This window comes from Hermetia illucens, chromosome 1 (genome assembly GCF_905115235.1).
Source record: "Hermetia illucens chromosome 1, iHerIll2.2.curated.20191125, whole genome shotgun sequence".
NCBI classification, from domain to species: Eukaryota; Metazoa; Arthropoda; class Insecta; order Diptera; family Stratiomyidae; genus Hermetia; species Hermetia illucens.
In genome coordinates, this window is record NC_051849.1 from 184,314,861 (window position 1) to 184,334,042 (window position 19,182).

General features: G+C 37.6%; 2 protein-coding genes and 1 long non-coding RNA gene across 4 annotated transcripts; 1 reads left to right on the top strand and 2 right to left on the bottom strand.

The window, feature by feature from the left end:
• Positions 1-3,536: 3,536 nt before the first annotated feature.
• LOC119654054 (DNA-directed RNA polymerase II subunit RPB9) lies at positions 3,537-4,300 on the bottom strand. The gene is made up of 3 exons (XM_038059221.1): positions 4,076-4,300; positions 3,880-4,008; positions 3,537-3,801 (listed from the first exon to the last, which is right to left on the bottom strand). Exons 1-3 carry the CDS (start codon positions 4,138-4,140, stop codon positions 3,612-3,614), a joined length of 384 nt encoding a protein of 127 aa, XP_037915149.1. The 5' UTR covers positions 4,141-4,300; the 3' UTR covers positions 3,537-3,611.
• Positions 4,301-4,326: 26 nt separating this feature from the next.
• Positions 4,327-14,453, top strand: LOC119654047 (hsp70-binding protein 1). Of its 2 annotated transcripts, XR_005249787.1 has the most exons (6): positions 4,327-4,509; positions 4,571-4,651; positions 4,712-5,249; positions 13,686-13,891; positions 14,124-14,245; positions 14,315-14,453. XR_005249787.1 is itself a non-coding variant. In XM_038059211.1 (5 exons), exons 1-5 carry the CDS (start codon positions 4,474-4,476, stop codon positions 14,193-14,195), a joined length of 933 nt encoding a protein of 310 aa, XP_037915139.1. In that variant the 5' UTR covers positions 4,327-4,473; the 3' UTR covers positions 14,196-14,274. The 2 variants fall into 2 exon arrangements, 1 of the variants encoding a protein (XP_037915139.1); XM_038059211.1 differs by lacking the exon at positions 14,315-14,453 and having other exon boundaries at positions 14,124-14,274.
• LOC119654065 lies at positions 7,527-14,407 on the bottom strand. Its single transcript, XR_005249788.1, has 2 exons — positions 14,278-14,407; positions 7,527-7,606 (listed from the first exon to the last, which is right to left on the bottom strand). It is a non-coding gene; the product is annotated as an uncharacterized LOC119654065 (long non-coding RNA).
• Positions 14,454-19,182: the final 4,729 nt, after the last annotated feature.

Sequence of the window (19,182 nt, forward strand, 5' to 3'; positions counted from 1 at the left end):
AGCAAGTAGCGATTAGACGAAACGCAGGAAAACAGCAGCTTTGCGAGCTGGAAATCACCCGGATGTTTTAGCTTATGCTATGCAAATGCAATTGAGGGCGAGGGGTAAAAAATTTGAAGCAGACGTGGTCAAGAAAGTAACCAAAATTCTTGGATTTGCTCAAACACATATAAAAGATAAATATGCCCAAAAGTCAACATATTTGCAATTGATGTCCTGTCTATGATAATTGAAGCTGAGTTATCCAAAAAACAATATAACGTAATCCGAAGTTATGCAAAGTAAATATTCCCACCTTACAAACTTGTCCAAAATGAAAAATTAAAATGTTAGCTAGGAAACATTTCATTAAAAGAAAGTGAAGCTGAGGTATCATTACAATCAATTTTAGACCGTACTGCCTGTCGGCTACTGTCAGCTCAAAAAGATGTCATTAAAAGTTTAGATCCATCGGATTCGGATTCGGTAGTTCCAGTCACACGCAGTACAAACAAAATTCGTATCAAAACTTTACGACAATAACGATCGATAATAAAGAACTCTCTGTGGCACACAAAACCATATTCACGATGGTAGACCCCAATGCAATGTCTTCAATGAAACTAAATCTTCACTACGATGCTATTTATGCTAAAATTCTAACAACTGACAACAAATCTTATCCAGAAGTGTCGATGATGGCTTCTTGCCGTTTGGTATTTCAGTGAATTTTTACTGCAACTAGCATATAAGTTACCCATTAAATCTTGGCGAATCACAAAATCATAAACCATAGATATTGTTCAAAACAACGAAAAAGAAAATTCTTCAAGGAACATTTAGGAAAAAAAATGTCGCTAATAATCGATGAATCAAACTCTGGATACGGTAGCAGTCATGATGGGATTGTAGCCAGGAAGTTTTTTGAAAATTTTGAAGAATCCGCAACTATTTCTGGAGTTGATAAAGAACTTATTAGACGATTTTACATGATTCTACAAATAATTTCAAGTGGTTTCAATATAAATAAATTTATTGTTTAGAAACGGCCAAATTATACATACGATTATATCCATGGAACAACATAAGTCCGACTGTGCATACGATTTTAATTCACAGCCCAACAATTATTTCGCACGCATTGTTATCAATAGCGAGGAAGCACAAGAAACCCGAAACAAAGATTTTAAGGCCTACAGGGAACATTTTAGCCAAAAGACTTCAAGGCTTCACAATATTACAGATACTTTCAATAAACTCTTAATTTCTTCTGACCCCTTGATTACAACCTACAAAAACTACAAACTCCAAAGAGAAAATCATTCGATAGGGAGGTTTGTGATATGTTAATGGTGGATTTGGATAATTCAGTTTCAACGTCGGTACAAGACCTTCAAATCACGGATTCTGATGAGTCCACCTAATCAGATTCCAAATTTTGTTATTGGCTATAAAATCAATCCAATGCAAATAAATATACATTCCTATTTTTTTTTTGTTTGATTATAATCATGTTTTATTGAAATGATCCTTATCTTAATATTTATTCAAGGACGCGGTGCGACTTTCCCTTGACAGAATACTATATTTCACAATTGAACCAAGATTTGAAAATATGCTAAATGTTCTAAGGTCATTCACATTTATGGTTTCAAATTTTTGCGTTTTATGTTAAATACACATATATAATGCGAAATTACGTCTTTTTATAGTTTATCCATGCTGTTATCCCATTATTTATTATTTACAATAAGGTTCTAACACGAAAAAAAATGGTTTTGAAGTTTTGAGCACGAGTGCCCTATAAAGGCCCCAGTGTGCGTCGATTGGATCCGGGTCGTCGTCCGGTTTTGCAGAACGGAACACTTTCATCTTTGCGTTCTTGACTACGAACCGCTTTTTATAGTCTACCTTTTCCAGTACCTCCCGGCACTCCCCGATTATACGGAGTAGAATAGTTTGGCCTTTTGTATGAGGTTGCTCCTCCTAGATAACTACCCAGGGGTTGGACGAACTTGTCCTTATTCATGCAGATCTTCGACAACCAGATGCGACCGGGGATCTCATAACTTTGAGCGTAGGGGATAACTTTGAGCGTTACGCCCTCCCAGGCGTCGCTAATCTAAACGACGCACAAACCGAAAAAATCCCTGAAGAATTGGTCCTCGCAAGCTATAACCTGGAACCCACGGACCACCTTAGAGGACTCGAAATATGGGATAGATCTCGTGTATTTGCCTTTGGCGTCCAGGAAATGCTCAGTGACCATCTCCACAGTCTGGCCTCTACACTAATCCACACCTCCGGGCCTAGTTTGCCGCTAGCGGAATTGCCATCACCAGCGCCACTCATAAGTGGCTCCTGGCCATGTCGCTGAAGCGTTTCGCAGTTCATGGTTCGTGAGCTAGCTGTTCCTGCCCACTCTGCTCCGATTGTGTTCTTGTTCGACCTGATCTCGAGATCGATTGCGTTTGAGAGGGATGCGCTTCGCCTTCTGCTCGTCAGCCAGGCGTTTGCTGTTATATTCCTCAACAATCGCCTGGTATTTAGCGAGCCCTTTTTCATCCCACTGGTCGACAGTACCGGCCTCCTTATTCTTAGCAATCTTCCTGAGGATATCCATGGCCTTCTGGTACCGGCTCTTGAGAAGGACACCGGTGGACCTTCGCTTCTTAGCCGGTTTCCAGCGATCGACGTTCTTGTCGGTTTCTACTTTTTAGAAATCCCCCGACGTCGAGGGTGTCGGGTTAGGATACTATGTCTGGTATTCGCTACGCCCAACTTTACGGCAGTGGATTCCACGCCGGAAACGACTAGTCCGTCTGTCGCCTCGTTCGGGGAGGTCTCCGCGGTTTCTTTCAGCAAAGCGGTGCTACGGCTTGAACCGATTTTACTGCTCTCGACGGCTACTGCCTCCTGGCTGGATGCCAGTAGTTCGTCTTCCGATGATGCGCCTGACATCACCATCTCTTCTTCTCTCGTCGATTTGTTTGTTTTTTTGATAATTGAGTCCATGTCTTGGTCCGGGAAGAATGTCCACCCTGTAAGTAAGGGTCTAATTTGAAACTGAAGGTGGCACTCAGAGTTCCCCATTGCTCATGCAGCCCGCGGCGTATGCTATTCCATCTTGGCTTGGGGTTCTATTAGCACCTTCTCCAGTGCAGGGAGCGATCCCCGAGGTGTTGCTTCGGCTCATCCCCCCGCCAGATCCACTGGCCCCTAACACATTATTAGCAGGCAAGCAGATCCCAATAATAGAATATGATAATTATGAATTTCTTTCCGCTAATTTCAACACATACGCTATAATGAGAGGATCCCTATACTTTTAAACAGCATTGACTCATATTTGCTCTATACTCTAACGATAACCTCCTTGTTGTTATTATCAAGCAAATCAGAATCCTGAATCCCAAGTAAATACACACATCACTTAGGGTTTGCAACAAAACTTTAAATATCAAAATATTTAGTTAAAGTTCACTATCTTTACTAATGATGAAAATGAGATCGTATGGGATTTGGTGGCACTGTATTCAGCCATTTCAAAGAAGCTATTTATATGATTGTTTTTGTTTTATTACAAGTTCCGTCTTATTAAATAATACACCCAAGTTAAGAAAATACAGCATTCATTCTGTCCAGCGATGAGTACAATTTTGATTTGTACAGACGTAGTACAATCTCATTTCTTCTTCAGCTCGTCGTGTCTGGGCTTGGAAGAATACAGCTTCCCGGTGACCACACTTTGGACATGCATGGTCCTCGGTACGCGGGAGAGTTGGGTCTGAGATTACATCCGGCACTATGTGTGTAAGTTCACTGGAAAGAGAGAATAATTAAAATATCTTAATAGATCTTCAAATTTTAGTGAACACCGAAAACAGAAGCAATACTCACTCGATTTCGTGCATAATTTTGTTAACATAAATACAATTCGAATCTGCCTCCTGTTTGTAGTCACAATTTCTACATGCGTACATCAGGATTTTATTCTCCTTGTCTTCTTTGGGGTAAAGCATGTTGTTGCTAGGGTAACAGATAGTAGAAAATATTCACTGCAAGGACTTTTAGATATCAAACAATCAATTCATACCATTCCTGGCAAAACCGAATTCCAACAAAGCCCGGACCGTCTCCTTGTGCATCATATCCCGCCATTTTTTTGGTCTATATCACTTACACACGGGTGGGAGTAAACTTTGGGTAACACTCAATAATATTTTCAATGTTATTTATATAGAAATCTTGGAAAACAATTGCACTAACGTCGTTTGCCGCTGATTGTTTTCTTTGGTTATGTTTGAATGGAAAGTTCTAGTTGACGTTCGACCCGTCAATTGAAGTTGATCAATTCAAAGCTACCACGCTTCACTCTATTTTGACTTCATATTTCGACACAGGCGGCGAGGAAGCCTAGCGAGTTTTCAGTTTACATTCAAGAACTCCGCTTTATTGAGTCATTTATAATTCGTGAAAAGTGATATCTACGAAATGAGCGACGAAGAACGCCTACCGAAAAACCTACAAGTACGTATTCAGAAATATTCACAAATTCATTGATGAAAATTGATAATTCTCGATATTCAAGGGTTTGCTGCGATTCGCAATGCAATACACCAGGAATGAGGATGCTCCCCATGAATCACAATGGCAGCAGATGGACCCAGAGGTATTTATTAATCATATATAAGTCCAAATGATGACATCTTTATATCACAACAAATTACAGCGCAAAAAGTTCCTGGAGGACGCCCTGAAATCCATGACCGTAGACGTTATTGAAGAATTCGAGAAGGCTCTGGAAGTGCTGAATAAAAGTGATGCTTCTTCTGAAGAACGTGTTGATGCTTTGCAAATAGTAGAGGACTATGCAGAAAATATCGATTTCGCAGATAACTTCGTGAAAATCGGAGGCACCGGGGTAGTTGTCGACTGCTTGAAGTCAGATCTTTCCGAAGTCAGAGCAGCCGCTGCCTCGCTCATTGCTGTGATGTGCCAGAATAATATTTATTGCCAGAAACATTTTTTGGAGATTAACATCATACCGAAATTGGTGGAACTGCTGTCGGATGAACAATCTGTGGCAGTGAAGGCGATGCACGCATTATCGTGTATGGTACGCAGTTATGAGCCTTGTTTGGCTGCACTGATAGAGATCGGAGGATTAGAGTGTATTTTGGGCTGCTTAGGATCAGGGGAAGAAAAGATAATGGTGAAATCAGCATTCCTGATTGGAGCTTTGTCCAAAGATCATAATGCAGTAAGGGGTAAGTACTTAAGAATTATTTATTTGAAGAGTTTGTTTTAATTATGGCTAAGGGGTCCTTTATTGTAGAGCATTATGTGCTTTTCTAGCTGATGTAGCCGTAAATCGTCATTTTTCTGAACTCTGGTTTTAACGTCACGTGAATTTCGTTTTTCGTGTCTTTTTTTGTTCCTTTGAAAACGCCCCGAATACTACAAAGTGTTCATTAAGATCGTGTACACCATAATTTCCTTATTTTATGAAGATAGTGAGGAGGTAATCAGGATTTAAATCCTCCAGTATAAAAGCAAGATCGCAATTGCATTTTCATTTCAGCCAGAGAATGAGCACCAAGTACACGCGCTTCCAGAAGGTATTTCTCGTCAATCATAAATAGGGCCCAAAAATGAGCCTAGCACAGGTAACTAGACACTAGGACATTCGTAACGAAATTGGTCAGAAGGTTTGAAATTGATGACGAAATCGATTCTATACCTAGAAAGGGGCCAGGTGGGGTTATCACTGAAGCCCAGAACAAAGCCATGGTCGTTTTGTTCATGAAGTTTCCAAGATTACCTTTGCGTACAGCAAGGGAAAAATTACGGAAAAGAACATTGTCATTACACACAACCAAGAAAAAACTTTCAGAATCTGATATTTCTCACAAGAGTACGACGAGAAAACCTTCACTGTCAGGGAAGCACATCGAATAACGTGTAAGTTTATCCATGAGAGTGTCTTGGGGGTTTAACGTGAGTACCTGCCATGTAGGCATAATCCCACGATCTTCTTCGGTCACGGATTGATTTGGGGACCACAATCTGACCATGACTGGCACAGCGGTACTGGTTTATACTGAGTGCAGGATCAGCATTCATACCAGTGGATGCAAGGCCTATCTAACACCTCTGCCGCAACTAAGGGGTACGGTACCCGAGTTGTACAGCGCAACTCCACGCTTGAGCTCCAAGGAGCTCTGCCCGCGGTGTAGGCATAACCACAACCACCATGAAACTTCCACTAAGGGGCCAACCGCAAATAACCGGGGCGAGAACACATCCTCCAGGAATTCTTCTCGAGCATATGCTCTCAGAGGCCCATCCCGGTTCCCATGATACCAGATAACCTCCGGTGAGGCTTCGTGGCAAGAGCCACTTCAGATGAGTCCCTTGCAAACTCGGGTCTGATCGCCCTCCTCGAGTACGTGAAGACGGCACTCCCCAACGTGCTAATGTAAGTTGGTCCAAGGAAAATATCGACCGTGATTGAAGCAATGTAATGTTTATAGACGAATTGTGTTTTACAATTAGTAGTTGCTGGAATCGAGCTTGGCCAAAAAAAGGGGGAAACGATATTGCAACGGACGTTTAAACATCTAGCAAAAGTTGATGTTTACGGATGCTTCCCTCAGCAAGGATTCGGTAAACTTCATACTTTCACCAGAATTGTGGACGCAGAGTTTATGGTGAAATTATACCAGAAATTATTGTTAAAGTCTGCCGGATCGTTGTATGGAACGAATTCGAGAGACTCGATTTTGCAAGAGGATAACGATCCCAAACATTGCAGTCAGTTGTGTATCCGTTGAAAACAGGAAAATGGCATTATATTATTAAATTGACCTGCTCAAAACCCAGACGCCAATCCGATGGAAAATGTTTGAGTGTTGATGAAGCTTAAGTTAAGAGGGATGAAGGCTCGACATCTGGAAGTAACGTTGAAACGAATATGGAAACAGTTTAGTGATGACTATTCAGAAAATTTAGTGCAAAGTATGGAAAAAGGTTTGAAGCCATTATTCGTAGCAAGGGAGATTGGATACCAGTTTGATATGATGACGAAAAAGCCTCTGTATTGTATCTTAATAAAATGCAAAATTTAAAACAGAATTCCTCTTTTTAACCTTAATTTTGCTGTACAATTTTACTCAACGCACTGCATGTTTCACGGAATATTATATAATTAAGTAGTTTCCTGACCTTGAGATCGTTACAAAATTGGAAATATAGTCAATTATGCGTAAAATGTTAAGATCGCAAATAAGTTCTCGCAAATATTCAAGTTTTATTTTAAGGCGGTCCCTACATGTCGTTGTCCTTATGGAGAATTTTCCATCTAGAAAAAGAACATTTCTCCTTGACATCTGGAGCAATTGTTTTCAAAATTTTTGAGCACATTAACAACTAGTAGTGAAACATATTGAAAGAAAGAGAAGTTGTTTTCACTAATATTTGAACAAAAAAATTCAAAAATTAAGCTACTTTTTATCGATTTTTATTAAGATTTTTTTTTTGTTTTTCTACGTTCTGCGCAAATCTTAATGTATTGTATATCGTGTTTCTATAAGACTCCTATGCGTGCGAATCCATAAGCAGCCAGCTGTAAACAACCAAAACATAAATACATAAATACAATACAAAATTGATAAAGTGTCATTTCAATATTATTGAGATCGGCGTCTTCTATGATTGGTTTTGACACCAAACTGGAAAATTTCTATATTAATCGCGGCCAGAAGCACAACACCATCACGCAATTGGGAACCAACACCAATGATGTTGCGCAGAACGCAACTGTGGTGCTGAATGAAAAGTTCCGCCCGCCGACTTCAAGGCTTGCCTTGGTGGTTTCATCTTCAGTGTGTACCGGAAGCTAGGCGCTTCAAGTATAAAAGTTTTTATGTTTCCCTATGTGAAAAATGATGAGTGCATGATAGTTCCGTGTGTTCATAGTTAAAAATTGAATTGCCTGCTATTGTTTAAAATGCCATTTACACAAATAATTGGATCTGGAAAGCACTGTATTGATAGCAGTCAACCGCTACCATATTGTCCTCTATGCTGATGCAAAATTTAGTACTTGTAAGATGAATTTAAGGGATTTTCTAGCCAATTTTCTAAAAATTGGTAATATGCTATTAGTAAATTTATTTTCACAGATATCGGAATGAGATATATTTTGGGGCTTAGATTTCATATAAGCGCACCACATTTTGACTCCTTACTTGAGTACTTTACAATCAATACATCAAAACTAATATCAGTTTCAAAAAGTACTAATTGATTCTTTCATTTGATACCCCTATGACTATATCCGGTGAAAAAAAATTTACATTCCCTCTTCACACCCTTTAAACTCCACGTAAATCCAATGTTTCCATCTGTCCACCAAATTTCGTTCGGATCGGAGCAGAAGTAAATGCTTCATGAATGGAATTTCAATATTTCATTCGAATGTCAATTATTCTCGTTAATTATAACGTCAGCATCTTATTTGCATGGCTTAAGATGCAGTAAATTCGCGCGAAATTCATAAGTTTAAACTGCTATAACTTTGACATTAAAAGCTTGATTTTCATGAAACTGGGCAGGCGTATGTGCGATAGGATGAACTTTAGCGAGGGTTTTCAGTCAATTTCTAAAAGTTGGTAATATAGTATTAGTATGGGGAATACTTTGGGGCTAGATTTTATATAAGCGCATCATCCTGATTTTTTCAGATTTTTGGGTTGGGAAAATTTGTCTTGTCTCACTTTGTGCGCATTTACAATTTATGCCAAAACTAATATCATCATCGGAAAGTATTAATCGAAACATTATTCGAAGAAAAAAAAATTTACATCTCCCTGTGCATGTATCGGGACCCCTCCTTTAAACCCCCCGTAAATTTATGTCACTTACTGTATGCGTGAGATTTCATAGTTTCAATATGTCCACCATATTTCGTTCAGATCGATTTAGCCATTTTGGAGAAAAGTGCATATGACAGATAGACAGACAGGGAATCGATTTTAATAACCTAACCCTAAAAACATTAACTAGTCTGCGGTTAAAATTGCTTAGTTTTAGTCGATAATTTACACTCAATTATAAACAAATAACCTGAAATTTGACTTATATCCGTTGTGAACACCGCTCTTGTCAAAAGTGCTTGTGTCGAACCTGATTAAGATTTTGTTTGCACTTTTTTTGCTGTTTATAGCGTTCTACAGCTCAGATTTGCATGAAACAAATTGCAAAATATTTAGAAAGAGTTTTATTATGTGAAAAAAAATGTCAATCTTTGACCAAAATGTGTAGCGACCCCTTACCAACATGCCGCGGCGAGTACTGTCCTTCGCTTACAGCTTTCCTAAATTTTCTTGCATTACAATTGCATGTTGGAATAACGACATGCATTTGCAAGCAATCTGAACACTACGAAACGACTACGAAATGAAGTGACCATCTCCAATCAAAGACAAATTATTAAATGGAAGATTTTTTGAAGTAATTTGTTGTTCGAAGTTGTCGTTGTTATTTTGCGTAAATCTGTCAATACATCTTTCAAGTAGCCTTTTATTCGTAAATTGGCAGGAAAAGCATTATATGTGTAAACTTACTGTTGCGTCCAGGACACAGGCAACTCATTGGACGTTGCCTCACCTCTGCCCTGGAAGCAGCAAGGGTTTGCCCAAAACTGAGGGGTCCGTGGACCACAACCGTGGAAGTAAGTTGCTTTCCAACTAGTCCGGTCCGCTATTAAGTGGATAGGAGACTCGGGACCATGCTATTTTAGTATTTTTAAGGTTTTATGTGAAACAAAAATCGATTCGATGTCTGTCTGTCTTTCGGACACACCCGATTTATTCGGAAACGGCTGGACCGATTGTCATGAAAATTTGTGACAGCCTGTGGTCTGATGTTCCCTTTACATATAGCAAATTGTACCACTTTGTGTTAAGTTTAAAGGGGAACTCCTCATACATGTGAATGGAGGGTAGAATTTTTTTTTTTTTTCACAGAAAGTAGTCATGTGGGATATCAAATAAAAGGGCTCAATCAGTACTTTTCGAAACTCCCCTTTGATATCGCGCAAAACGTAGGGGAGTGAGGGCTCAAAATATAACCGACAAAAGGTGTAACAAGTCTCGTTCCCAGAACCCAGAACCGAAAAATCTGAAAAAAATCACAGTGCTGTTTCTAACCGAAATCTAGGCCTCAAAATACACCCCGTTTCGATATCTGCATGAATAAAGTTAATAGAAGTATATTAGCATATTTTAGAAATTTAGCCGAAAACCCTCTTAAAGTTCATTCTAGAAGTAGAAAATTGTATTGCATTTGTATAAAGGACGACATAAGGCACAATTTCGTCACATTTGAAAAAAATCCAACTATTACTAACGAAGTTATAGAGGTTGGAACTTTGCCATCTGTTGTGAATTTCGTGCATTCTACAACGTGTATGGTGTCATTATTTCATATCAATTCGTCAATACCACATCAAAGTAAGCTCATATGAACCGGGAGTCACAAAGCCACATTTTAGTTTTAAGTTTTTTGGTCATTTGTATATCAATATTAATTACTCTACACAGACATGTGTGGGTAGTTAATCCAGATACATAATTTGTACATTAAACCAGCGGTATTCAATATACGTACTATATATGTGCATGAAGTAAACCGGAAGTATAAGTACGAGCAATTTATATATGCACGGATATGTACAGTATTCGATAATAGGCAGTTTGTTTATTTAGGGTTATAATAATATCTACGTACGCATATCTTGTAGTTTGGAAAAATATGAAGGAATATTTTGGATTTGTAGCTATATACGGATAGAAAAATGTGCGTAGAAGTTTCTTACATAAGATGAAAACCTTTATACCCATAGCGCGAGCTTCCGGTATTCCAACTTATTTTCTTTGGGTAATGCTGGGTAAGTTCTTTGCCATTGATAAGTCAATTCCGGGCAGACAACTGCGCTGGAGCATTAGGGTAAAGCGCTGTAAATAGCTATGACTTCGAATCGTTTCGAAAATTGATGTCAATATCCTTAAATATTGTACTTAAGAATATAGATATTATATATATAGAGAATATCGATCATTAAAGCTGCATGTCCCTCCGGTTCCCATTGACTCCAACGATCCAGCTACAAAGTGGTAATTCTGGGAAGTTTTTGATCAAGGCAATACTCATCAGGCCAGGGAAGCGAAAGATGCCGCAGAACGCAATGATCTCAGTAGTTTATACCGCATTAAGAAAGAGGTTGCATGTGGTCGCAAAATCTTACGATAGTAAGATAATTCTCGTCCACGATGACGATCAACTGAAAAGGTGGAAAGAATACTCCACCACGGTTCTTAACCGTATCACATTCGGCGAGGTTTAACCTCTTATGTTGATATGGCTAGTCATCGTAACATGCGGATACGCACTGCTGCTCCAAGCAGAAAAGGAATCATTTCGGCCATCAATACACTCAAACGTAATAAAACTGTCGGGCTTGTCGGTCTCCCGTATTCCGTATTCGTGCACCTGTTTTCCATCGATTTGAGAAAGCTTTCGATAGCGTGAACATAGGGTGTATCTGGGGTACTCTACACAGGAGGTTGTCGTTGCCAGCCTGCCGAAGTGTGCTTCACCTTTCTGCAGATGTACATTCTTCGCATTTCCGTTAACATGAAAGTAAATTAGACAGCAATTGATGAATATGAGCGGAACGAATTCCCTTATGCATTTTTCCTATAATCAAATCATTTTTGTCTAGCAGAAAATGGTGGTGCATGCTTCATTTCACTGTAAATTACGAACGGTTTTTGAATAAAAATTAGCCCACCAATGGGAATTCCTATCTGATTTTCTTGAACAAACCGCATCTACGTTGTCGTAAACTGTGTAAGAGCATCGAGCTGAGAAATTTCTTCTAACTCAATTTTTGAACTCGAAAACAAGTCTATCAAGTCTGCTCCTTTTCCGTTTTTCTAACTCATTTTTTCTTATTAACAGATCATAATCTGAGAAAATTTAGTTAGCCTGCACTAAAAAAACTGTTTAACAAGAAACAGGACCGTGAAAAAATTGGCAAGTGAATGATCATCAACAGAGTTCATTCAAATTCACTCTATTTGAATAAAATAGAAAATTGAAACTGAACACCTTCTGGGAGCCTACGCATACACCTTGCAAAATCCCAGCTCTCTCTGTTTAATCTGTTGAATTTTGATGGATCTGATAGATAACGGTTTGATTTTAAAATGAAGAAAAAGTTTATTTTGGGCACTCGGGTAGAGCGGATCACAGCAATTTGACAACTTTACACCAATGAACCGTTTTCAATAGCAAATGCCATAATCGACCCAATCCGAAGCACTGTAAGAAACTTTGGAAATTTGCAGGTTCCCAGCCCACAAATTTCTATCCAATCTTGTCACAATATTATCTATTTATATTCACAATTATCTTCTAATTATCATACTTCTCCGGCCATACACACTATACTCATTACTGTCAATTGGTTCTAGAAACGCCTCAGGCGGAATTAAAAATCGCATTTACAAAAAAAAGCAAGGATTTAACTGAATTTTCTAAAATTATGGATGCCTGGGTATTCATGCACACCCAACCAATATCATTCACTCAACAATTCCGTCAGATCAAGTGCATCCTCTTTCATGTTTGTACATGCATTAAAATAAATGAAGCAGAATTGTTCCAAGTATTTAAAAGAAAGATATGAGTACACTCGCATAGATCCACGGCAGTGTTGTCAGGACGTCATGAGGTTGAAAAAAATAATCGATTACAATATGAACCCAAATTTATCCTTCATTTAATTTAATTGTAACGAAAGACTAGGTCATTGCTTAACGAGGAGTTTACACCTACTTAAGTCTTATCAAGGAATTCTACTGTTTATTGTCATATTTATACTTTGTGTAGTCTGACATATTTCGAAATACTGAAAATAATATATGTATATATGTCAACGAACTTGTGATTTATTCTTTACAGCATTTCCCACCTGCGGACTATTGTTCTGTAATATTTTTACGAATCGCCAAGTGTGGTCGAACTCAAAGTCAATTTACAATAAATTTCCTGCTGTACTTGTACACTGAGCTACCCCAATTAATAAAGATCACAGCAATCATATGAAATGTATTTCATTCGGACCAACTCCCGCGGATTATATAATTGAATAATACCTATCAAAAATAAATATGATATAATTGTCGCCTATATAATAGGCGTCACATCTCCATATGAAAGTTATCTCGAACTTAGACTGTTTATTCATGATCTTATTTAAAAATCACAACTTTCAGTCTTCAATTCCGCTGACGAAATCAAATCATTGACGGCAGGAAATATTAAGCTTGACTAGATAAACAAAGTTTGTTGTTGGTGCATATTATCTCATGGGTGTATATATAAAAACAGAAAACAAATATATTAAAAATAACAGCTTAATTCATTCCGGATTTATTGAATTAAAAGTTGATCTCTCTTCTCCATTATTTTTAATGACGTCTCTCGAACATCGTGGTCAGTTAAATCTTGGGCTTTATATTGATTTATCGTGAATCGGGGCATCGGAATATTCCATTTTATAATTTTGTTACACATAGTATTTTCTTTGATTTTTCCAGTTGTTAATCAAAATCTTTGTTTTTTTTTTCTTTCAGAACAATTTATTAAGCTTGGAGCCATTGAAAGACTATCAGAATATTTGGAAGTTCCTGATGAGTATTGCTACCTAGTTGAAACATTTCTTGATGCCTTGATGATCCTAACAGAGCAAGAAGATGTTGCTTCAGAGCATTTAACGGGAAGGTTAAAAGATAAATTGGAAAATATTGTAAATAAGACTAAAGGGAAACCTGAATTCGAGGTGAGTTTTTACTTAGATATTGTATATCCCATACTCTGAGTTGATGCTATTTAAATCATAATCTATTATTAAACTAATTCGAAGCTATTAATGCTTTAATTTTGACCTGTAATTATATTCTTGGAATTTGCGCTTTTCATGTTTTGTATTTTCATTCCACCACTATTCATTTAAATTAATTTTGATTGTCTAATGCATCATCCTTAATGTCCCTTCTTTTCATTTTCTTCAGGAAACAATTGAGTACAGTAAAACTCTTCTAGCCAGATGCTCTTCTGACACACTAGACGACACCGACAGATAAATAGGCTCAAATATTTTTGGTCAAAAATACAGAATTTTTCTCTATTTATTGTAAGTCAATAAACTACTTAAAATCAGAATACCCTGTGCATTGTAGTCTCTTTGTCTCGTAATTCTCAGTCAAGGAAAAATTCGCATATGATATGGTCCAATCGACACTTGAAGCTGTTGTTGTCTAGCCAAAACACACACTTTGCTGAAGCACTGATCAAGCGGGAAGAAATAGAGAAGCGAAGAAGAATGACATCAACCCGTGCGACTTTTTAAATCTCAATTCTAGATAAAGTGTTCGGTTAGCCGTTCACTTGCCGCGTCTATTCCGTCTTTGGCTTAGTTTCAAATTGGCTAGGTTCCAACGTACGAACCATATGATCATGAATATGCGAATCGTTAGGTTGATGATATCCACGCTTCGTATAAGATAAACATTGGTGCTAGAAAGTATTGAGTCAATATTTTCAGGAAATATAATAGTTCCCGAAAAAAATAATGGATGTTGATTGTGTTCAATTTGTTTGTGTTGTAGTTCTGTTAAAAAAGCAGAAATAACAAAAACATTTTGCATATAGATTGTGTTATAATATCTTTTACCATGGGATGTTGATGTGATATGTTTATAATCGGCTTTGCGGTTAAATTTTCCAGATACATCATCATGTACTCAAAGGTCACTTTAACTATTATGATAATGGGAGAAACGAACACAGAAATACCTACTATTTATGTCCAATGTTATTGATTTTCCTACGGGGCTGCAGATAATATTGCAACCATCTTATCGGCTCTAGATGAAATTTACGTTTCAGATTCACTGTCGTTTTCACTTAACATCTGTGGCCAAGCTTTATAGCAGTCCTTAGAATATAGCCAAGAGCGCGAAAGACAAACGGATCCTAATAGTGGCCCTAGGGTGTGATATAGTCTGCAGCGCAAATAATTCTTTCAATGCAACGAGTGAAAAATTAGACAAAAACGAAAATAGTCAATTGAGTTTTCATAGACGTCTTATATTAACTTTACTCAACTGTGAATGAGTACCTGAGTCATATTAGGCCAAAAAGCATGGGTGAGAACAATGCTGGTCACATTATATCCTACAATGTACTATAGTCCTGTAGTGTACCGTTACGGTCTTGAATAAAAACACAACAAGCTAGTTGAAGCCGAAGGGATAATAGATTCACATAAAAATTTTTATCTCTACTCCCGATTTTCTCTTCAGGTTGTGTTTCCGATATTTGTAGTCATATGGCCACTGGAGTTTGAGACACCCACAACTGAAAGAGGTAAAAAAACTAGCATTTCGTCAGATTTCTGGCACGCCGATTTAGGTATTCTGTACGAAAATACAATGTTTGATTTTTGAAAACCTATCGACATATACATAAGTAGAGTGTTAATCTGCGAGCGTACTATGCGAAAACACGCCAATTGATCCCATAATCCATTGATTGGTACTAAGGACGATTTCAGTTAATTTGCGAGAAAAGCGCTTACATACTTTCGGGATTTCTTAAGGGCACTTTTTACACAAAAAAATGTAATTAGCAGAGTGACTTGATTTCTGCGAAATGAAAGCTGAGCTTTTTTTTTTATTTAAAAGATAAAGAAGAAAGAAATCGAATAAAAAGATGTACCCATTCGTTGTTGTGCACAGGGTTGTATTCGATATTGAAATAGCCCTTTTTTGAGAGTTAGTCCAACTTCTCCTGGGTTTTTGAACATGCAGTTATGGCCCGTATTAGAACAAACGGGGTCGGTTAAAAAATAGAATTTTGGCAGCTTTTAAAAAAATTATTTCAAAATCGTTCTGATGTTTTTTTTATCTAAAATATCGCAAAAAAGGACTTAATATCAACGAATCTCGAAATATTAGGCCACAATGATGAGTATTACTATCATTTTGAAAAAAAAAGTTAAAGTCAGTAGTTCCTGAGACAAAATGCAGTCTTTCAGAGACAAGTTTAGAGAATGAAACAGAAAAAGGACCAAGCAAATCTAATAATCAATTGCCGATCAATGTCATAAAGTATGCGGAAAAGATGGTGTTAGCACAATTCATATGGAAAATGTGCCGTTTTTGTGTTTTCTTGTTATTTTTGCATAAAATTTCCTGACTTGCCTTCACAAAAAAATCGAAAAAACTACTCCCAGTTCCGACTTGAAGTTTCGAGAGATGATTTTTGATTCCATCGAATTATAATAGTAAGCAATAAAAAAATGCTTAGTGTAAAAAGTCCCCTTAATAGAATCTTTCCTAGTTAGAAAAACAGCCGTCACACGGGATGACCCGATAATATGGTCATCCCGTGTGACGGCTTCAAGAAATCGATTTTTTTTGTTGTTGCATAAACCTAATCTAGAGCATACATATAATGAACTGACAAAGTAATTTTCCTAAATTCGAAGTTGTTAGAAAGTTACGGTAGTGGAAAAGTAAGGTGTTTAGCTGCGCAGCTCAGTGCTTGACTAAGTGCAGATCAGTCGTTACGAACGGCTCATGAGCGACGCAGAAAGAGGGTCTAGAATTTCGGGTACGGATGAGCAGTCGACCTTACGGAATTTTCAGGAGAAGTGGAAAAGATACTCTATGCACCAGGTATAGCCTTTTAGTGCTAACCAAAAATCTAATCGGCTAGATTAGGTGTATTTTTGAAACGTTGGTAGATTCGCGATTTTTCAGATTTGTGGGCTAGGCAGTTTCTGAAAATGGGTACGTGAATGAAATTATTACTTCGCAACCTCCCTACTTCCCCCTTTTTCATCAAACGTCAACTGAACCCAGATTTGCAAAACACACTTGACGAAAATATTAGCGCATTTTCACTAATTATCTTCTTCACTAATTATAAATTATCAAAAGTTTTGACAAATTTCGTTTTAAAACTATATTGTTTGGAGTTGGTATTTAGGAATTAAAAGTTTGTGATTGGCTCAATAGCTGTAAATTAATCCTTTTTGTAAAAATTCGCAGGGATTAAACCAATTATTGGATGTTTACCCCTTAGACTAACAATTTTTCGGAAAAACGATAATGCAAATCATTCAACTTTTCAATATTTCAGCTGCATTATAGTTCGTGCGGGGCCTGTTATTTCCCTTATTTTTTATATGACCTTATCTGGTTTCTACGTCTTTAATTCTTCTTGCCATTAACAAGTACAAATTCTGCAAGTAGAGTTTTGTAACATCTTTATACCAAATTGCACTTACAGGCACAATTAACCGCCTACCTTTTATTTCTTTCGATTTGCAGAAATCGTTAAATGTAGAGAATTTATGAGGGATACCTTGGAAACTACCCTTAAGGAAATAAAAAAAAAACAAGTCTTGCAAGAAAGTCTATGCGAAGTTGAAAAAAGAGAACTAGGTTTTTTTCCATATCTTGTAAATATTTTTATTTTTTCCCGCATACGATCGTTTTGGAGACCACGTGCCTTCTTTCTCAGTGCTAGTACCTAGGTACTCTTTTTTCAACTTCTATACCAACTGTAAAAAAAAGAAAAACATGGACACTAATTTCAACTTAAGTCTATGCTTCTATTTGGACCTGTTAAGGGTATTCTGAGGATAGGACGTCCTTTCATTCCTTCTCAGTTCAGTCAGCATATTTTCGCGCAAAAGCAAGTCTTACTTTACACCCTTGTAAGAGCAGTTGCCGGACGCGAGCTGGGTGAAAAGCCCTCAGCTTTCTCTCAGCTAGCCACACTGCCATTTCTCACTTCATAAAAGACGCGTACGAGCTTCAATAGCGGTGCAAAAGTAACTTCTCAACACGTTGCTGACAATGAAGTGGTCGTCTCAAGCTGAAGTACACAATGTCGGCTTTGACCTAGCCTGCGTGTGTATGAGCCCCTCTCCCGACATCGTCCGATGGCATCCCGTACCGTACGCCAACGAAATAACGGTATTAATGTTTAATTAATGGCAAAGGCCACTTGATAAAAATCAGAACAGTTGATAGGCCACGGTTAGCGTAAACAAGGCACGCAACTCTAAGAATCATATTCGCAGTTCATCCTTCAAATCTTCTAGACAATCAAAAAATAAATTTGTGGCACTGCAATCTGCTCGACAACAAATTGTGTTAAGGGGGTCATTCCGTGTGTCGGATCCGCGGAATTTAATTTTTTTTTTTTGCATCAATTGCATCTAGATATAGTGTAGAATATATGGGGAAAGTGATTTTTTGAAATTCGGAGTCGTTTGGAAATTATAGTGTTGAACACGTGATAAGTCACAAGCCAGATTTATGTCGATCGTCGTAATAAAGCGCGTATTTATCGATCCGAATGTCTTCGCTAAAAGAACAAGAATTGAAGCCAAGGCTGTACATATGTTTCTTGAAGAAACCTAAGGTTTATGGACTAAGTATAGCAGATTAATGGTCAGTTAAGGTTTTATGGCTAAAAATTGCATTCTACTTTTTAAATGCGTTTTTCTCGAAACTGCATGTTGAAAATCGGCTGCCACCATAGCCCAAAATCTATCCAACGAAATTCTTTGAAATTTTCACGATTTATTCAGAACATATTTCTACGGTCCGCAAACTAGGATAATTGCGATTCGTTCAGTAGTTTTTTTTACTCATTGAAGAAGCCGTGAAAAAAACACCAAAATCTCAAAAAAAAAGTTTAACACGGCACCAAAAATTTAGCTTTTAATATTTTTTAATAATCCTAGTTTGCGTACTGTAGTTAAGTTTCGACATTAAAATGCCGTTTACTTTTTTTCTTTAAGATGATCACAGCGTCTTCTAGCGTGGCAGCAGAAAAACACCTTTTTTTGAGATGGGTGTATAAATTGCTCTGTATTTCAATAACGAACTATGCGATCGGGCTGGAAATATTACTATGCACGCTCAAGATATTAATAAATCTATTGTGAAAAACTAGTGTTTGTATCTTTATTCAGTTCGTCACAAAAAAATTCTAAAAAAGCCAAAAAACGGCCTTTACACGAGATGACTCTCTTAAGACAATATACTT

What these genes read in the sequence shown, in the direction of transcription:
- LOC119654054 (XM_038059221.1), bottom strand. Translation starts at nt 4,140, where the DNA reads ATGGCGGGATATGATGCACAAGGAGACGGTCCGGGCTTTGTTGGAATT. An exon ending in ATTCGGTTTTGCCAGGAATG is followed by an intron (nt 4,009 to 4,075) that starts GTATGAATTGAT and finishes CTGTTACCCTAG; the next exon opens with CAACAACATGCTTTACCCCA. An exon ending in AAAATTATGCACGAAATCGA is followed by an intron (nt 3,802 to 3,879) that starts GTGAGTATTGCT and finishes CTCTCTTTCCAG; the next exon opens with TGAACTTACACACATAGTGC.
- LOC119654047 (XM_038059211.1), top strand. Translation starts at nt 4,474, where the DNA reads ATGAGCGACGAAGAACGCCTACCGAAAAACCTACAA. An exon ending in GGCAGCAGATGGACCCAGAG is followed by an intron (nt 4,652 to 4,711) that starts GTATTTATTAAT and finishes AACAAATTACAG; the next exon opens with CGCAAAAAGTTCCTGGAGGA. An exon ending in AAGGGAAACCTGAATTCGAG is followed by an intron (nt 13,892 to 14,123) that starts GTGAGTTTTTAC and finishes CATTTTCTTCAG; the next exon opens with GAAACAATTGAGTACAGTAA.